Source organism: Silurus aristotelis (genome assembly GCF_946808225.1).
Source record: "Silurus aristotelis genome assembly, chromosome: 18".
Classification (NCBI taxonomy): domain Eukaryota; kingdom Metazoa; phylum Chordata; class Actinopteri; order Siluriformes; family Siluridae; genus Silurus; species Silurus aristotelis.
Genome location: NC_139591.1, coordinates 10,047,297 through 10,065,349, shown reverse-complemented (window position 1 = coordinate 10,065,349; position 18,053 = coordinate 10,047,297). Strand labels below are relative to the sequence as shown.

Here is an 18,053-nt window from a genome sequence, read left to right as displayed (position 1 = left end):
ACTTCCCTCTCTTTCCCTGTATCTCTCCCTTTCTTTCTCACAAACACACCCCGGTGAAATACACAGGTTCAGTGACACATATACTAAAGATAAAATCTATCTAAAGGAAAGATACATATATCAAACCATGACATCCCTTTCTATTTTTTTCTAGCTGTTCCACACACACATCAATCATACACACATCTTACCACATCTCTGAAGACGACAGCTCTCAGACGGTTGATGTCCACGTCCTGCAGCAATCTGTCAGGGTCCTTAATAGGTGAGAGGTTACGAGGGACATTCGCTATGGCGCTCTGTACCCAAAAGACAACACAGCAGAGCAGAAAGCCAACTGTTAAACCCTGTCTTACACCTATGAATGTGGTGAGGGAAGACATGCAGGTATTTGGTTTGAAAGAGGCAGATGTAGAGGACGGGGGGGAAGGAGATGAATGATCCGCTGTGGCGACCTCTAATAGGAGCAGCCGAAAGAAGCAGAAGAAGAAGATACATCCACAGTCTCTCATTTCAATGAATCCAACACACTTTTAACTGCACAAAACAGTCAGTTCTCAGAGAAAATCACTTGAAAATGCCTAAAGGTATTTGTTTTCTAGTGTCCAAAAGAGTGTGTGTGTGTGTGTGTGTGTGTGTGTGTGTGTGTGTGTGTGTGTGTGTGTGTGTGTGTGTGTGTGTGTGTGTGTGTGTGTATGAAATGTCACCTTGCTGGTGGCAGCTGTACTCTGAAGGTTGTCTTGTGTCTTGTTGATAGGAAGTGACGACTTGTTGCCTCGCTCTCTCTGCCTTTGCCGGCACTCCAGACAGTTCCTCACAGCAACACAGCACACTGGGGGGGGAGAGAGAGAGAGAGAGAAAGAAACAGAGTGGGATGAAAAGAGACATGAGCAATAGGCAATCATTAGTCTCTTTCAGTCAAAGTGTAGGAGGAAAAGGACAACACACCCCACAGCAGCACAGCATTCAATGGTTCCTTTTATATTTGTTTTTTTAGAAACACACATTCATAACATTTTTAAATGTGTTTTTTTTTTTATAATCCCTAAAAACTACAGAATTTCCTAAACTGAAATTTTCTTTTGTATGCATCTCAGTAAAGTTACAGAAATTCTGCTTAATCTGAAAAGTAAAAAAGAAAAAAAATCATGTTTAAATATTTCATTACAATTCCAAAAGAAACTTGGCCTCCATTCTAAATCTGATATATTTATCCATCCATCCATCCATCCATCTTCTCCCGCTTATCCGATGCCGGGTCGCGGGGGCAGCAGTCTAAGCAAAGATGCCCAGACTTCCCTCTCCCTAGACACTTCTTCCAGCTCTTCCGGGGGGACACCAAGGCGTTCCCAGGCCAGCCGGGAGACATAGTCTCTCCAGCGTGTCCTAGGTCTTCCCCGGGGTCTCCTCCCAGTGATATATTTATGAATACAATAATTCTGTCAAACTTAAAAGACTATATATGATTATCCCCTTATTTTCAATTGTAGATTTTCAGCTTTATCCAGATCACTGAGCACTTACAGTAGTATCCAAAGGTCGAAGAACACAATGAAAATACAAACAGAACATTTTGAAACATAAAAACAGTACTTTTTAAATATTGAATGGCTTCGATATTCTATTTTTATTTTATTTTTTATTATTTGCCATTCAAACTCAGTAAACAGAAAAAGGAAAAATGGGAGCACACCAAATACCAATCTTTTTTTTCACTTATTATTAGTGGTCTCAGACTTTATTTTGATGCATTAAAAAGATGAGAGTTAATTAGAAGACATTAGAAATCATTTAAATTATCAGGAATCTAGTAACCCTAGTTCCCTCACTCTAAACTAATTTCCTGTGATACCAGAAAACCGGGCCTTTTGCAATACCATATGTTGCATTTCCACATTTTGCTAAAAAAAAAAAAAAAAAAAACAGTTATTCATGGTACTTGTGTGCAGGGCTAGCACTGTTGTTAATAGTTGAGTATGATTCGCAGGGCATCACACAATGTGGAACACAACACACACTGAAACAGAATTAAAAAACACTAGAATAGTAATTGTTCTTGTTATGTTCAGGTAGGTTTTGATCTTGTTTTAAAACACACACACGCACACACACACACACACACGCACGCACGCACGCACACACGCACGCACGCACGCACGCACACACACACACACACACACACACACACACACACACACACACACACACACACACACACACACACACACACACACACACACACACACACCTAGGCGCAGGCACTGTCGCATCAAGCCTCCGGAGGACATGTTCTTCTCAGCCTCAATCTCACTGAAGTTAAGGGAGCTGGCAAATACCAGCACATCCACCATGGCCATCAACCTGCTGAGGAACGTCACAGCTGTCTCAGACGACATGCCCTGAGTGGCCTCCACATTTTCTAGCTCCGTCTATCACACACACACACACACACACACACACACACACACACACACACACACACACACACACACACACACACAAAGAAGTAAGTTCTGAATATCACAAATTACAAATTGCTAATATAAAAATGAGTGAATGATTCAAATGCAGTTGGGATGAACATGCATGACAAGAAGCAGTCGGGGAATATTCCCTGGTCCACACACACATACATACACACAACAGGGGGTGCCTGCTAAAGGTGGGCAGGTGAGTGAACAGTCTGGGTGAAGCTTTAAAAACCCTTTGTCTGAATCTACAGAATGAACAGTGTGCTGAGTGAACAGGCAGTGCAGTGTGCTGGTATGTTGAACTTCATCATTTTGTTCAGTACAATACTGTGTAAACGTTGCACTATAGTGGGTTTAAAGAGGTTACTCAGTATTCAAAGGTGCTAAATATTTAGGAAATGCTTTCATTTTAGCTAAGGCTATAATTTACACTATTTTTAATTTGCAACAGCAAAACAAACAGAAAACCACAGCAACAAAAACAAAACACCCACACTGGCATGTCCTTATTTAACCACATTAACTAAGGTATCCATTCTAAACATAACACATGTCAGCTAATGCTGCCTTAAATTTCTGCCAAAAACATTGTTATTATAATTCAAGATGTTTCCTCCAGCCCTAAGGTTTGGTTATTTCACTAAACAAAATTTCAGCAACTTGTATGGATCACTGAAAAATGTACACTTGTTATCCTAATGTTTTATTCTATTAGAAAAGAGATGGAAGGCATCCCTTTCTTACCCACCAAAAGTGCCCTAGACTGTACTCAGTAAAGAATTAGGGAAATTTTCAAGAAACGCTATTTGATGACAGTAGCTAGCCACATCTAGCTAGCCAGTGTCCGTACGATGCTAGCTAACAGTAGGTTAACTGTTATATTGCAATTGGAAACGAATAACCTATAGGGCAAATAGTGCTTACATTTCCATTTATAAGTGAGCTAATTAAACTCAGCAGCCATTTACTTAATTAAAAACAAGCCTTTAAATTGTAGAGAGAAGCACAATTATCATATGAAAAACAGACATGCTGAAAATAATGCAATAGTACTTTTATTTAATAGATGACTGAAGACTAGTGCTAAATATGCATTGTGGGTTTTTACTCCATGGTTCACCCACCTCTCCCCCTGAGGAGGAGCTCCCTGGCAGGGGCTTCTCTTCATTGCCCTTAATCTGAGACCGGGGCTGCTTCTTTATCAACCACACCACAAAAACCACACACACACACACACACACACACACACACACACACACACACACACACACACAGCTCAGCAGATATGGACACACTTGCATGTGCAGTAGACACACATTTTTAATACTCTGATAGTGTGTATATGAAATAAGGAGCTGAAAATGATGGAAATGGAAAAGAGGCAAAAGCAGAGATCAGGAGATCAAATATCCATATACCATGCCAGCAAACAGACATGTACACCAGCATATTTAAACATATATTTAATTGCAGCAATTAGTACAGATAATTACCCATAAAGTAATAAACTGAAATAAGTCCAATCACATTAGATTAAACTGAAAGCAATAAAAACCATATGAATAAATAATATAAATAACAAATTAGTATAACATCATAGAAACTTACAGGGTTTGCACTAACCTTAGAACTCTGCCCATGCAAAAGACAAAAAGAGAGAAAAAGATAAGAAAAAGATTTAAAAACATAAAGAAACAGAAAACTAAAAACTGTTTTATTGTTATGAAACAGATTGGAAATTAGAAAACAAATAGTAAAAAGCACTAAAAAGGTGTTTACTTCCAGACTACACCTCGAGTAATGATCTAACATGTTTTGTATTAATAAAAAAATCATTGCATTAAAAAAATCTGCCAAAGAAGCCATAACTGAGAAACAAATGTAAAGGCAAAGAAAAATGTACAGGCATAGAGTACAAACACAGACTCTACCTCAGAATCTGAAGTACAGTACTATGAAATGCATTCCTCTGTTCACATTTATCAAGAAACTATCTGAATGCAAATGATCAGCCTGTCATACTCCATCTGTCAGGATCTATCCTTCGACCAGTGGTTCAGGATTACAAAACCAAGCACAAGCTGCCTAGAGTAAAGGATGAGCCTGTGGGTGGCGCTGTGGTAACACTTACAGACGGGGAAGTGGCAGCCGAGAGCAGAGGCAGGATCCCTCCACAGGCGATAATGATGTTATCGACCATCTGAGAAATGAGGTGGATTGTGTTGTGTACAAATATAATGTTCTCGTTGCTGTTCACAAAGTCCATGACTGATTTAGTTGAGTGGCTGCACAACAAAAAGCAGGAGATAAATAAAAAGTAAGATATACTACAGTATATGCACCAAAATACAAACAACTGAATCTTTGTCAATACACACACACCAAAAAAAATTTTGATCAGATACATTTTTGAAAAATGTAATCTTGTATAAATCTTATTTATAGTACTAATAATATATAATATTTATATTAAAAAACATATATTACGGCTGTCAAAATTAAACCGTGAACGGCAGAAATTTTAAGGCTTCATTTTTTTGTCTGTTTATACATTTTCATTTAAAATATAACTAAATAAATACAAAAGGGCAAAATTTAAACCGTCAACGCAACACACATTTGTTCATGACATCCTTTCTTTACTCAGTTATAAACAAACCCAAAAAACTCCACTGAAAAATTATTTATTATACACACACACACACTCACACACACACACACACACACACAATAATAATTATTAATATTTTATTTATGAAATATTTAATGTAGGTGGAATGAAATTAGTATGTAAAAATATATATTATTATTTTATATATACAATGCCTATAGAACACACCCTTATGCCTCAAAATCTAAGTTATAACAGAATGGAATTATATTTTTTATATATCTATGTATATTGCTAAATATTCACCCCCCTCTGTGTGAATACACCTTTTGCAGTAGCGACAGATTTTACTTGTCTCGGATGCGTCTCTACGAGCGTTGCACTTTATCACTTTGGCAGTTTTTTCCATTACTCAATGCACCTTTTCTCCAACACTGCCAAATACGAAGGAGAATGTTGGTGGACAGCAATTTTCAGGTCATGCCCTAAATTTCTAATTGGATTAAAATCTGGGCTTTAACTCAGCATTCAGCAATTTGCTACTTTTTGGCTTGGTCTATGTTGCTGTGATTGCAACCAGCTTTTGAGTTCCTCTTGCTGAAAAGTAGCTACAGAACATTAGGCTGCCATCACCATGCCTGATCAGAGGAATGGTGCTATGTGGGTGTTGTCTGTCTTTGGTTTGCACAAAACATTTTGCTTTGGCTTTAGACTAAGTGACTCAACGTATTTTCATTGGATCACATCAAAAGCTCTCAGATTTTCTATCAAGTCCTTTCTAAGAAGTGGCTTATTCTGGTCACTTTCCCATAAAGACCAGATGTGTGAAGTGCCGATAATATTGTTGAGGTCTATACTCCCACTTCAGCCAGTAAGCTATGTATCTCTTTTAGTGTTGTATCTGAAATTTTGCCAATTTCTCTGGCAATTGCACTTCTTGCTTTAGCACTTCTGTCACAGCCACCACATTCTCTGTGGTGGCGGAGATCTACCTTATATTTCTGTCTTTGGATAATAGATCTCACAGTGCTGTCATATAATTTATGTTTGTTTATTTTCTCCAGCTTTTGTCCTCCTAATAACTTATTTGGTCCTCATGAAAACTGTGTTAGCTGTGAGAGAGGGATATTTATTTTGGATGAATGGATTATGAGCATTAGCATATCCAGTTTCATACATTTAGAGTGAGCTAAAATGTATTTTTTTGATGGACCTAATGTAGACTATCAAAAATAAGTGTGAATACTGAGAATCGACATAATTTACATTATTTATATTTCTGTAGAGAGCCACTTCAAAAGGAGCACACAAACTGTATATAGTATACAGCCTATACTATATCAGCTGAATAGACGCAAAAGCTAATGCCTACTTACAATGAATACAACATTGGTTTTGTTTTTTCCAGTAATACAAGCAATGGAATTAGTTAAATAATTGTCCCTTGTTGCACAATAGTACATTCATTATTCCTTATATAAAAGTTATAGAATCTGTTTTAATTTTAAAGTATGTTTTACTTATGCTCTGAACTGCATTCTTATTTTCTACAAAAAAAGTTTGTCCTTGACCATATACACATCACTACAGAAAAACATGCCTGTGGATTCTTGGATTGATAATGAATCTGTAAAATGATTGATGTTTTGCCATGACAGATGGAGGAAAAAAACAGAATAACAGCACTCACCTCCTCCAGACATGCACGTCTGTCTCAAGGGCAAACAGCAGGTCTGTGAGTAAGCGCTGGTGCATGGGGGACCATTTGAACTCTGGAATACGGAACATGGTGGTGCGCGGTCCAGGGCTAAACTGCCGCCGCTGCTCCTCAGTCATGGGCATACCTCTGAAACCAAGATCAACCCGCAGATCCCGCTCCATCTGACTGCCTGAGCGCCCGTGCAGAGCCTGCAGGTACAACACTTGATTGTTCACTCAATTTATTTATTGTTTTTCTTCATTTCAACACACTGATCAAAGAAACACATAAGGTTTGTGAAGAAAGTCTAACTGCAATTTAATGAAAGGGCAAGGCATACACAAAAAGAAACTTATTAAAACTGGTACAACTATAAAAATTATATTTGTTCACAAATTATAAAAAAGATTTAATCATGTTCACTAATTCATTAATATTTTTTTTTTTCTGTTTTTAAAACCCTAACATTATTTTTCATGGTGTAAAAAAAAACAAAACAAAACAAAAAAACAACAACAACAACTAATGTTGTATGCGAGACATGCTGCTGGTACCTGTGTCGTGGCTGTTGTTTGGATCTTTTTCATCTCTTTGTCCTTGCCATCATCTGACCTCTCAGTGTCTGACACAGTGCTGATGGCGTCTCCGCTCTTCACTGTTATTGCCTCCCCTATGCCACTCTCACTGCCCTCTGTTAGTGTGCTGATATCAGCCAGCGAGCTTTGCAGCTTAAAGCTGTCATTATCGGGTGCCAGATCAGAGCCACATGATGTCATGTGGGCCAGCAGGCTGAGGTCATCACTGGCACTTGACACAGGTACAGAGGTAGGCATGGTGGGTGCAGCAGGCACCTGCTCTGGGCCAGATAGAGGCAGTGGCTCAGGCGTGGCCAGAGAGGGGAGCAACTTCTCTTCAATTTTTGGAAAGAGGAAGCCATTGTTGCTGGGTGCAATGTCCTTCTCGTCATCCAGCGTAATCAGGGGCCCCAGGTTGGCATCATTTTCGCTTGTCCTCATGACTGGTTCCTCCTCATCCTTGGTGGCCAAGTCTCCATTGAGCTTGTGCACACAGTATGCAGCATCCAGCAGCGAGTCCACCTCCACTAGTGGGCCGTTTTCCATTCCTCCTCCGCCACTCAGAGCCTCTGGAGACAAGTCCAGATCATCAAGTTTCACCTCAGTGGCCTCCACCTTCTCAGCCTTGATGTCCACCAGAAGCTCATGAACATGGACTTGCTCCTTTGCGTCTGTGAGCAGGTTTTGTGGCTCACTGTTCTCTGTGTACTCAGCCTCACTCTCTGGTGTGTGTGTCTGAGACGTGTCGTCTGTTTCACGTGTCTCCAAGGCGCCATTGACAGATGCTGGCTGTGCCGAAAGACCCGAGATGGTGCTCACTGAGCCCTTCTTTCCTTTCTTCATGTTCTCCTCCTCCTGTCGCTGATATTCCTCGTACATCTTAGCTAAATACTCCTTATGCGCTTCATAGGTCACCTGTTGGAGAATTTAACAAGCTTAGCCTCAAACATTTACTGTATTTACGAGACACAAGTTCTCAACCACATGCTCAGACACCTTTCCTGTTGAAATGGTGCAGCTCTACAGCAAACTGAATGGTTTTACTGGCTTATATATTAATATTCTATTCTATTCTATTTAAATATTCAGCATTCAAAACTGTTTAAAAGAAAAACTATTACGAAATCCAAATATTTAACTAAAATATAACTTGAACTCCATATATTTAGTCTTTATTACATACCATATATGGAATTCCCAAGGCCAATCATGTTGTTCTGTACTGACGGAACAACAGAAACCCTCTCTTCTAATAGTCAGTCATTCAATTTTACATCTTTATAATTCAAAGAAAAAAAACTGTTGTTTTATTTTTTTAAAAGGTGGATGTGACAGTCTTGATAAGACAAAGCATTTGAGAAAGCATAAGTAACTGCACTGCATAAGTAACTGCAATAGGTAAGATCCTCATACAGTACCTCTACTTTTAACTTTAATAGTTCCTGTGCTTTAATGTTAGATGTGATGGAATATACCACGGTTTCATTTTATACACAATTGTGTCATGTTTATTTTTTTCTTTTTCCATTACCGCAAAGTATGTGGGGATTCTGATTGTAAGCACAAGCATTCACAAAAACAAAAGCAGTCAGAAGAAATGAAAATTAGATTACTTCTAAAACAACTATTCATTTTTTGTGTAATTTCTCTGCAAATGTAATCAAATAATGAGCTTGTTTAATTTATTTTTTCCAATTAAATCATATTAGCTTTTGACTGCTGAAGACATTAATAGAGATTTATAGACTACACTGTATTTATTTCAGTCATGTCTACAAATACTTAAAGACTGCCAATTTAATTGATGTAAAAACTGAGGTTTATAAACAATGGTAAAAAACAAAACAAAACAAACAAAAAAAAAAAGGATATTTACTTACAATAACTAGAGAGTACACACTGATCAGAATGAGATGCCAGGAGATATTTAAAAGAATGCTGAAAGTTGCTAAATGTGTGCCAACCTTGGAGTGGGCAATGCTGAGTGTGTCCACCCACACACGCCAGCCTCCCCATTCGTATTTGATGGCGTGATACAGGAGGATGCGGAAAATGTTGTACACCATCTCAGTGATCTTCTGTTCTTCTGGATTCTTGGGGTTAATGTAACCCAGAGAGAACATCCAGTCCTGCCACACTGAACATTGCAGCAAACACCTACAACAATGATCGCACACACACACACACACACACACACACACACACACACACACACACACACACACACACACACACACACACACACACACACACACAATTACCAATATAGCTAAAACCAGGCAGTGATACAGCAGTAAGTACAACATTTCACAGTTCTATTATCAGATGTTAAATTAAAACGAAACATCTGTTTTGCAGAAATTGTACAGTTCTTGCTTCAGCTCTAACACTGCTCTCTACAGTTTTGACACTGTGTGTTCCTGTTCCATCTGCTCACTGCAGAATGAGGAAAATATTAAGCTGGCCAAAAAGATGCATTTTTACATATTATATATATATATATATATATATATATATATATATATATATATATATATATATATATATATATATATATATATATATATATATATATATATACACACACACAGTGAGGAAAATAAGTATTTGAACACCCTGCTATTTTGCAAGTTCTCCCACTTAGAAATCATGGAGGGGTCTGAAATTGTCATCGTAGGTGCATGTCCACTGTGAGAGACATAATCTAAAAAAAAATAATCCAGAAATCACAATGTATGATTTTTTAACTATTTATTAGTATGATACAGCTGCAAATAAGTATTTGAACACCTGAGAAAGTCAATGTTAATATTTGGTACAGTAGCCTTTGTTTGCAATTACAAAGGTCAAACGTTTCCTGTAGTTTTTCACCAGGTTTGCACACACTGCAGGAGGGATTTTGGCCCACTCCTCCACACAGATCTTCTCTAGATCAGTCAGGTTTCAGGCCTGTCGCTGAGAAACACGGAGTTTGAGCTCCCTTCAAAGATTCTCTATTGGGTTTAGGTCTGGAGACTTGCTAGGCCATGCCAGAACCTTGATATGCTTCTTACAGAGCCACTCCTTGGTTATCCTGGCTGTGTGCTTCGGGTCTTTGTCATGCTGGAAGACCCAGCCTCGACCCATCTTCAATGCTCTAACTGAGGGAAGAAGGTTGTTCCACAAAATCTCGCAACACATGGCCCGGGTCATCCTCTCCTTAATACAGTGCAGTCACCCTGTCCCATGTGCAGAAAAACACCCAAAAAGCATGATGCTACCACCCCCATGCTTCACAGTAGGGATGGTGTTCTTGGGATGGTACTCAACATTCTTCTTCCTCCAAACACGTTTAGTGGAATTATGACCCAAAAGTTCTATTTTGGTCTCATCTGACCACATGACTTTCTCCCATGACTCCTCTGGATCATCCAAATGGTAATTGGCAAACTTAAGACGTGCCTGGACATGTGCTGGTTTAAGCAGGGGAACCTTCCGTGCCATGCATGATTTCAAATCATGACGTCTTAGTGTATTACCAACAGTAACCTTGGAAACGGTGGTCCCAGCTCTTTTCAGGTCATTGACCAGCTCCTCCCTTGTAGTTCTGGGCTGATTTCTCACCTTCCTTAGGATCATTGAGACCCCACGAGGTGAGATCTTGCATGGTGCCCCAGTCCGAGGTTGATTGACAGTCATGTTTAGCTTCTTCCATTTTCTAATGATTGCTCCAACAGTGGACCTTTTTTCACCAAGCTGCTTGGCAATTTCCCCGTAGCCCTTTCCAGCCTTGTGGAGGTGTACAATTTTGTCTCTAGTGTCTTTGGACAGCTCTTTGGTCTTGGCCATGTTAGTAGTTGGATTCTTACTGATTGTATGGGGTGGACAGGTGTCTTTATGCGGCTAACGACCTCAAACAGGTGCATCTAATTTAGGATAATAAATGTAGTGGAGGTGGACATTTTAAAGGCAGACTAACAGGTCTTTGAGGGTCAGAATTCAAGCTGAAAGACAGGTGTTCAAATACTTATTTGCAGCTGTATCATACAAATAAATAAAAATCATATATTGTGATTTCTGGATTTTTTTTTTTTAGATTATATCTCTCACAGTGGACATGCACCTACGATGACAATTTCAGACCCCTCCATGATTTCTAAGTGGGAGAACTTGCAAAATAGCAGGGTGTTCAAATACTTATTTTCCTCACTGTATATATATATTTTTTTTTATTTTAGTTTGTAAAACAAGGTTATAATGATAACCCCAATAGTGAACCTCTGTGTGCGTATCTCTGATGTGTGTCTAACTACATACCGTCTGTTCTCTCTGCTGTTGCTGAAGAGCTTGATCATATCGGACAGGAAGAGGCGGCGCACCTCCATCAGCTCAGCGCTGGGCGTGGAGTTCTTCAGCAGAGTCGCCACTACCTTTAGAATCACTAAAAGAGAGCGCAGAGAACAGAAATGCTTCATCACAACACAAAAATAAAATGCTGTCATTTTTTATATTCTTTAAAAATTATGAGTGTGCTTTAATGGTATCTACTTAACTTTGAAAATTCCTATTCTTATAGTATATACATTTCCAGTGAATATCAAATTTATACAACTTATTACCTTTCATTGCCATAACTGCAAATTGTCTTCAAAGGGAAAGCTGTATGCTTTAGAACCAGCAGCAGGACTTTTCTAATGCCAAGTAGTGTTATTCAGTTACTACCCTGAAGCTGAGCATCAGTAATAACCCACCACGTTGTGTTTTATTTCAAATACTACATTTTTTATTCATTAATAGATATGCGATTTTATACGTTTATACATGCGACTTTTTATACATTTGCAGTTACAAATAATGTTTTTAAATGCCTGCAAAATATCTATAGGCAGTTATTCTCTTTCCAATCTCTTTTTTGTCCATTCTTATACAGTCAATAAGTAAAAATAAATTTTTGTCATTATTTTATCAAGTTTGTTATACTGTTTAAAACTTTGCAGTCCTCCATCATAAAGACTCTCCACTGTCAGAAGAAATTACAGCTTCATCTCGGTCTGTTTTAAAGCACTGACACTGGAGACTTCTTTCTAAACTGCTAAATTAACATTTCATCAAAGCAAGGTTTAAAAACTGTTTATCGTTTTTCAAAAACATCCACCATACAAGTACCTGAGCTGTTACAACAAAATCAATACAGTAATGAGCACATTAATATTAACCTGCAATTTGATCTCAGACAGACTCTTTCTCAGATTCAAGAACCGCTACTGAAAGTCAAGATGCATCCAATAAAATGTGTCTTATGGAGATTTATGAAGCGAATCACTGTCACTCAGCATTTAGCTGCAAACACAAACCAAATGTTACATTGTGTTGCTGGCTGACAGAATCACCGAAGTGTTTTTACTTCATTAGATCAACACCGATCAAATTAGGAACCTTTCTAATCCAGAAGAAAATATTTGTGCTTTAAGGCACGGAGGACAGGAGCTCAGTGGTTAAGGTATTTGTGCCGGCGCACTGGTTTGTGCCGAGGCGTGTCTTTTTGTACTGTTTTCGAACTGCGCTCCCAAGCATTCATCTCGGGAATGTCCGTTCGCTTCCTTATAAAACGGATGAACTACTTCTTCTCACCCGGTCAACAAGTACTTTTCAAACTCTGCTGCATTGTGCTTCACTAAAATCTGGCTGAGTGAAGCCATTTCAAACAACACGCTACATCTGCCCGGCTTCCAGCTGTTCAGATCACATCGCGAAGTTAACTGGGAAAACAAGAGTTGGTGAAAGGTGGGTGTTTGAATGTAACAACGCTGAAAAAGATATGCGGTCCTAATCTAGAGGCACTGTTTATAAACTATAAAACCTTCTACTTGCCACTGGAGTTTTCCTCTTTCATTCTCACCAATGTGTACATTCCTCCAGACACATGCATGAGCGCATCGCTGCAACAAATAACTGAAACGGAGACTCTTTTTTAATTTATACTTGGAGATTTTAACAAAGCGAATCTTTTTCTGTGAACTGCGAAAATACAGACAACATGTTACATGTTCCGCCAGAGACAGTTATATTTTAGATCACTGTTACACCCCAAAAAAGGATGCATATCACTCTGTCCCACAAGCAGCTTTGGGGCTCTTTGATCACTGTCTAGTTCATCTCATACCAACCTACAGGCAAAAAAAAATCAGCTAAACCTGTATTAAGGACTGTTAAATGATGGACTAATGAAGCAGAGCAGGATTTACAAGCCTGCTTCGATTGCACTGGCTGGAGTGTTTTGAAGCTGCAGCCACCGATCTGGATGAGCTCACGGAGACTGTAACTTAATTAACAGGTCATTCTTATTATTCAATAATGATAAACTGTGGTTTACTGGGACACTCAAACAGTTTCGTCATGCCAAATAAGATGCTTACAGAAGTGGGAATTAAATCTTGTATAACCAGGCCAGGAACAAACTAACAAAGGAGATCAGATTGGCTAAAAAAAACCTACTTTGAAAAGCTGGAACAACCCAGCGTCAGTATGGACTGGTCTGAGGAACATGACCAAGTACAAGTCACCACCCCCACAGTCTGTGGAGAATCAACAACTGGCTGAAGATCTGAATGTGTTCTACTTTCAGTTTAAAAAAAGCCCAGTCTACAACCCACCACCCCCTCTGATCTGCACTTTACACATTCACCTAACACCCCGTAACACCCCGTCCTGCCTCCCTCTATATTCAACCTGCACTTAAGGTATGTGTAGAGGATGTGAATTGAGTCTTCAGAAGACAGATGACTAGGAAAGCTTCTGGCCCAGACGGTCTTTCACCTGCCTGCCTAAAAGTCTGTGCTGACCTACTGACCCCCATCTTCACTCAGATCTTTAACAGATCACTGGAGCTGTGTGTGGTTTCCTGCTGCTTCAAATGCTGCGCGATCATTCCGGTCCTCAAAATCCCCAAATCACTGTTTTTTATGATTTCAGACCTGTTGCTTTCACATCTGTGATCATGAAGTCATTTGAAAGACTGCTACTAGCCTACCTAAAGAACTTCGCTGGACCTCTACTGGATCCCCTTCAGTTTGTATACAGAACAAACAGGGAAAAAGTGCCCCACTGCCCAATCTTCAAGATCTTTACTCATCCAGAGTGGAGAAAAGGGCTAAGAAAATCACTTTGGAACCCACACACCCAGCCCACTCTCTTTTCGAATTGTTGCCTTCTGGTCGGCGCTACAGCCAGGCACAAAGAAGTTTTTTTCACGCAGGCTATAATCAGCATGAACAATTAAAATATTCATAACTACACATTGTCCATCATACCTGAGACATTAATACATAGAATCCAATAGTTCATTTGTAACCTGCACACTTGTAAATAACATCTGTACATTGATTTAACAATATTTTTACTCTTTTAATATTTTTTATATTTTATATATTGCATTATTTAACTGTCTGGTTTAATATTTTGTTAAATTTTGTCTGTACTGTACTGCACTAGAAGCTCCTGAAGCCAAGTCAAATTCCTTGTGTGTGTAAACATACTTGGTAATAAAGCTATTTCTGATTCTGATATCATACTGTAGAAACTCTGAGCTGCTAATTGAAAATTGGAAATTTCAGCATACGTACAAGTCATTGATGCTTACAGGCTTTTTTTTTTTACAGGATTTACGATCGCAACATCAAGATCATTGTGGTTCTGAAAGCTGAGGTGCTTATTTGTTAGTTGAACAAAATTTGCTATATAAAGAACTACATTATAGGCAACCGCTTGGCAGGAACATGATCTAGTAATGCAGCCATAGTTACACACACACACACACACACACACACACACACACACACACACACACACACACACACACACACACACACACATACACATACACATACACATATACACACACACACACACACACACACTGTATATATTAGTATATAAGTAAATGTTTATAGTGTGTGTGTGTTTATTAGGCTTCCTCATGTCTGTTATTTTGTCAATAAACTTACTGGGGTTCTGGATCTTGACAGTAGAGTCAGGCTCTGGGTGAGGTTTATGAACCACCTGAGTGCACACCTGTTCTGTCAGAATCTGTAAAAACAGCAATATTTAAATAATGCAATAAACATATACAGTTCATGACATTGTAATTTCTATGCTGTAGCATTACTTTGCAAATGTATATAACAGACTACTGAGTGTAGCCCAGCCTTGTATACTGACCAGTATATAAAAGATGACATCACCGAGGAGACATTAATCAAGATCTGGTCATGTGTTAAGACACTAATGGAGGCAATTAAGGACTGGCTGGTGTAAAATAAAATAGCACATTCGAAAGGTTGGCAATTCTAAAACACTCATAACACTGACACTCTAAAACACTTGTGCCACTAACACTCATTGACATAAATTGTGACATACATTTGTACCACTGATATAGTTATACACTTGAACCACTGGCAAAACTGGCATTCTGGCCTACCTCATAAAGTGTGTTGTAGGTTGTTACAGTCACAGTGTTGGTGTGCATCATTAATCTCTCTCCCAGGAGTGTAAAGAGGCTGTGTGTATGCATGATCTCCACTTTCCTCCTGCAACCACACACACACACACACACACACACACACACACACACACACACACACACACACAAACACAGAGAAATATTCATGAAAGGCAGTATTACTACTTCATTGAAATAAATTGGCTACGTGGATTATACATATTACTGACCCTTCAAACTACAAAGACAAACACACACACAATTTGAAAGTGACACAAATGTAATTTGTATGTCAATTTCTTAAGACCCTTTAACACTTTAAGTCCAAGTGTGTGTGCGTGTGTGTGTGTGTGTGTGTGTGTGTGTGTGTGTGTGTGTGTGTGTGTGTGTGTGTGTGTGTGTCTGTACAGAGGCCATACTTGCTTATTCAGCCAATTGCATGCCAACAATAACAGTTTTCCTTCAGGGCACAGCCTCAGCCAGTCCGATCCTCATCAGATTATTGAGATTATAGGATTATCTTTAATTCCTTTTTTTCTGATCTGAGTTGTTGGTACACTGTGTTCTAAAGTTTCGTGAACTATTTCTGCTTTCAATATCACTAAATCAAAACTTTGCAATCTTAAGGATTGACTTTCCCAGAATTATTTTCTTTAGGTGGTTATAAGAGATGGTTATAAGAGATGCATGCTCTGTCAGACTGATTATTTTGCCTGAACTGTTTGAGTTCATCTCCCTGACAGCTGCTGCCTTCTGGAGTGAGCTGTCATAATTGCTTTCATAACCAATTTCCAAAAACTGCAAAATACACCACAATGAATAAGCACAAATCTAAAAGTAATATGAAATTGATATCAAATAGAAACTCCAACACTTCTATCTTGGCCTAAAACAAAAAACTTAAGTCACTCACTTGTGTCCGAGGTGCTTGAGAAAATAGCCGAGTACTTTGAGCGCTTGTACCCGAATGCTTTCACTCTTCGAAGCTAGGAGTTTATAGATGACCCTATGGAGGTAAAAAAACAGAACACTTTTAGCATCATCACGATTCATCAGAAAAGGTCTTTAGCTGACAGACAATCTGACTGTGTGCTGAACAATACTCAGTGAAGCTACTGGTGGTGTTGGTGTGTGTGTGTGTGGGGGGGGGGGGGGGGGGGGGGGGGAGTCTGGCCTAATTTACTTCAGTTTATACAAGTGACATCTGCGTGTGCTTTAGTTGCTCACCGTATCCCATTTCTCTGGTCAAACGCTGGGATCATTGAGGCTGGATGTTCAGACATCAGAGCAACCAAAAGTTGCAGAACATCATGAATATTCTCATCCTACAGAGAGAAGGAGGTAGAGAAGTAATCAAGCAAGCAATCAAATTAGCAAGAAATAAACAAACAAGCAACAAACCAAATAAATGAAGGAAAGCAGGAAATAGACAAATGCAGAAAGAATAAATGGAAAAAAGCCGAGAGAAAAAAGAAAGAAAGAAAGAAAGCATATCCCGAGACTGTAGAAAGGACATTATTTATAATCACTCTGGTGCTCATGGTATCTCTGGTGTATTGTTTTATTATTTATAATCACACTCTTGATACAGTATCACCCAAATGAGGATGGGTTTGCTTTTGAGTCTGGTTCCACTTAAGGTTTCTTCCTCATAATATCTAAGAGAGTTTTTCCTTGCCATAGTTACCCCAGGCTGCCCATCAAGGAAACATACACATCATTCACTTATATTTAAATATTTTGTTCTATAACTCTTAAATTCTGAGATAATATCCATTGTGAAAAGCACTATAGAAATAAATTTGTAACTTAAAAAAAAAGGAAGAAAGAAAGAGCAAATAAAAAATTTATTCAGACAGAAAATGTAAGTTATAGACAAAGGAATTGAAACCTTGAAAAAAGATGAGTAAAATAATTGCAAATAGAGAGAGAGAAAAAAATATTTGCAGTCGAGAGCACCGAGAAAATATTGATATTATAATATAAGCAGAACAGGCTTTACATTTACACTGTATTCAGAAAGAGTGTAATAAATAGTCTTTAGAACAGCGAATATTTCTCATACACACACGTGCACACACATACAAACAGTAAAAGCAGGTACTGTTTATGTGTAATAGAGAGTTGTCAGTGTGTGTATGTGTATGTGAGACAGAGAGAGAGAGAGAGAGAGAGAGAGAGAGAGAGAGAGAGAGAGAGAGAGAGAGAGAGAGAGAGA

The 18,053-nt window shown here is 38.7% G+C and overlaps 1 protein-coding gene across 18 annotated transcripts in view; it reads right to left on the bottom strand.

Moving 5' to 3' along the window:
• Positions 1-18,053, bottom strand: part of nbeaa (neurobeachin a) — a 162,560-nt gene that overhangs the window by 39,053 nt on the left and 105,454 nt on the right. For 8 of the 18 annotated variants that reach the window (XM_083568994.1, XM_083568999.1, XM_083569000.1 and 5 more), the window contains exons 16-27: positions 17,063-17,160; positions 16,749-16,841; positions 15,815-15,923; positions 15,339-15,420; positions 11,653-11,776; positions 9,321-9,513; positions 7,336-8,271; positions 6,773-6,990; positions 4,603-4,756; positions 2,249-2,429; positions 708-832; positions 192-299 (exon numbers count right to left, since the gene is read on the bottom strand). In XM_083568994.1, the coding sequence (XP_083425120.1) occupies positions 192-299; positions 708-832; positions 2,249-2,429; positions 4,603-4,756; positions 6,773-6,990; positions 7,336-8,271; positions 9,321-9,513; positions 11,653-11,776; positions 15,339-15,420; positions 15,815-15,923; positions 16,749-16,841; positions 17,063-17,160 (2,421 nt within the window). Of the gene's footprint in view, positions 1-191; positions 300-707; positions 833-2,248; positions 2,430-3,595; positions 3,668-4,079; positions 4,104-4,602; positions 4,757-6,772; positions 6,991-7,335; positions 8,272-9,320; positions 9,514-11,652; positions 11,777-15,338; positions 15,421-15,814; positions 15,924-16,748; positions 16,842-17,062; positions 17,161-18,053 lie in introns of all 18 variants that reach the window. The other 10 variants (XM_083568985.1, XM_083568998.1, XM_083568986.1 and 7 more) reach the window with 2 other exon arrangements.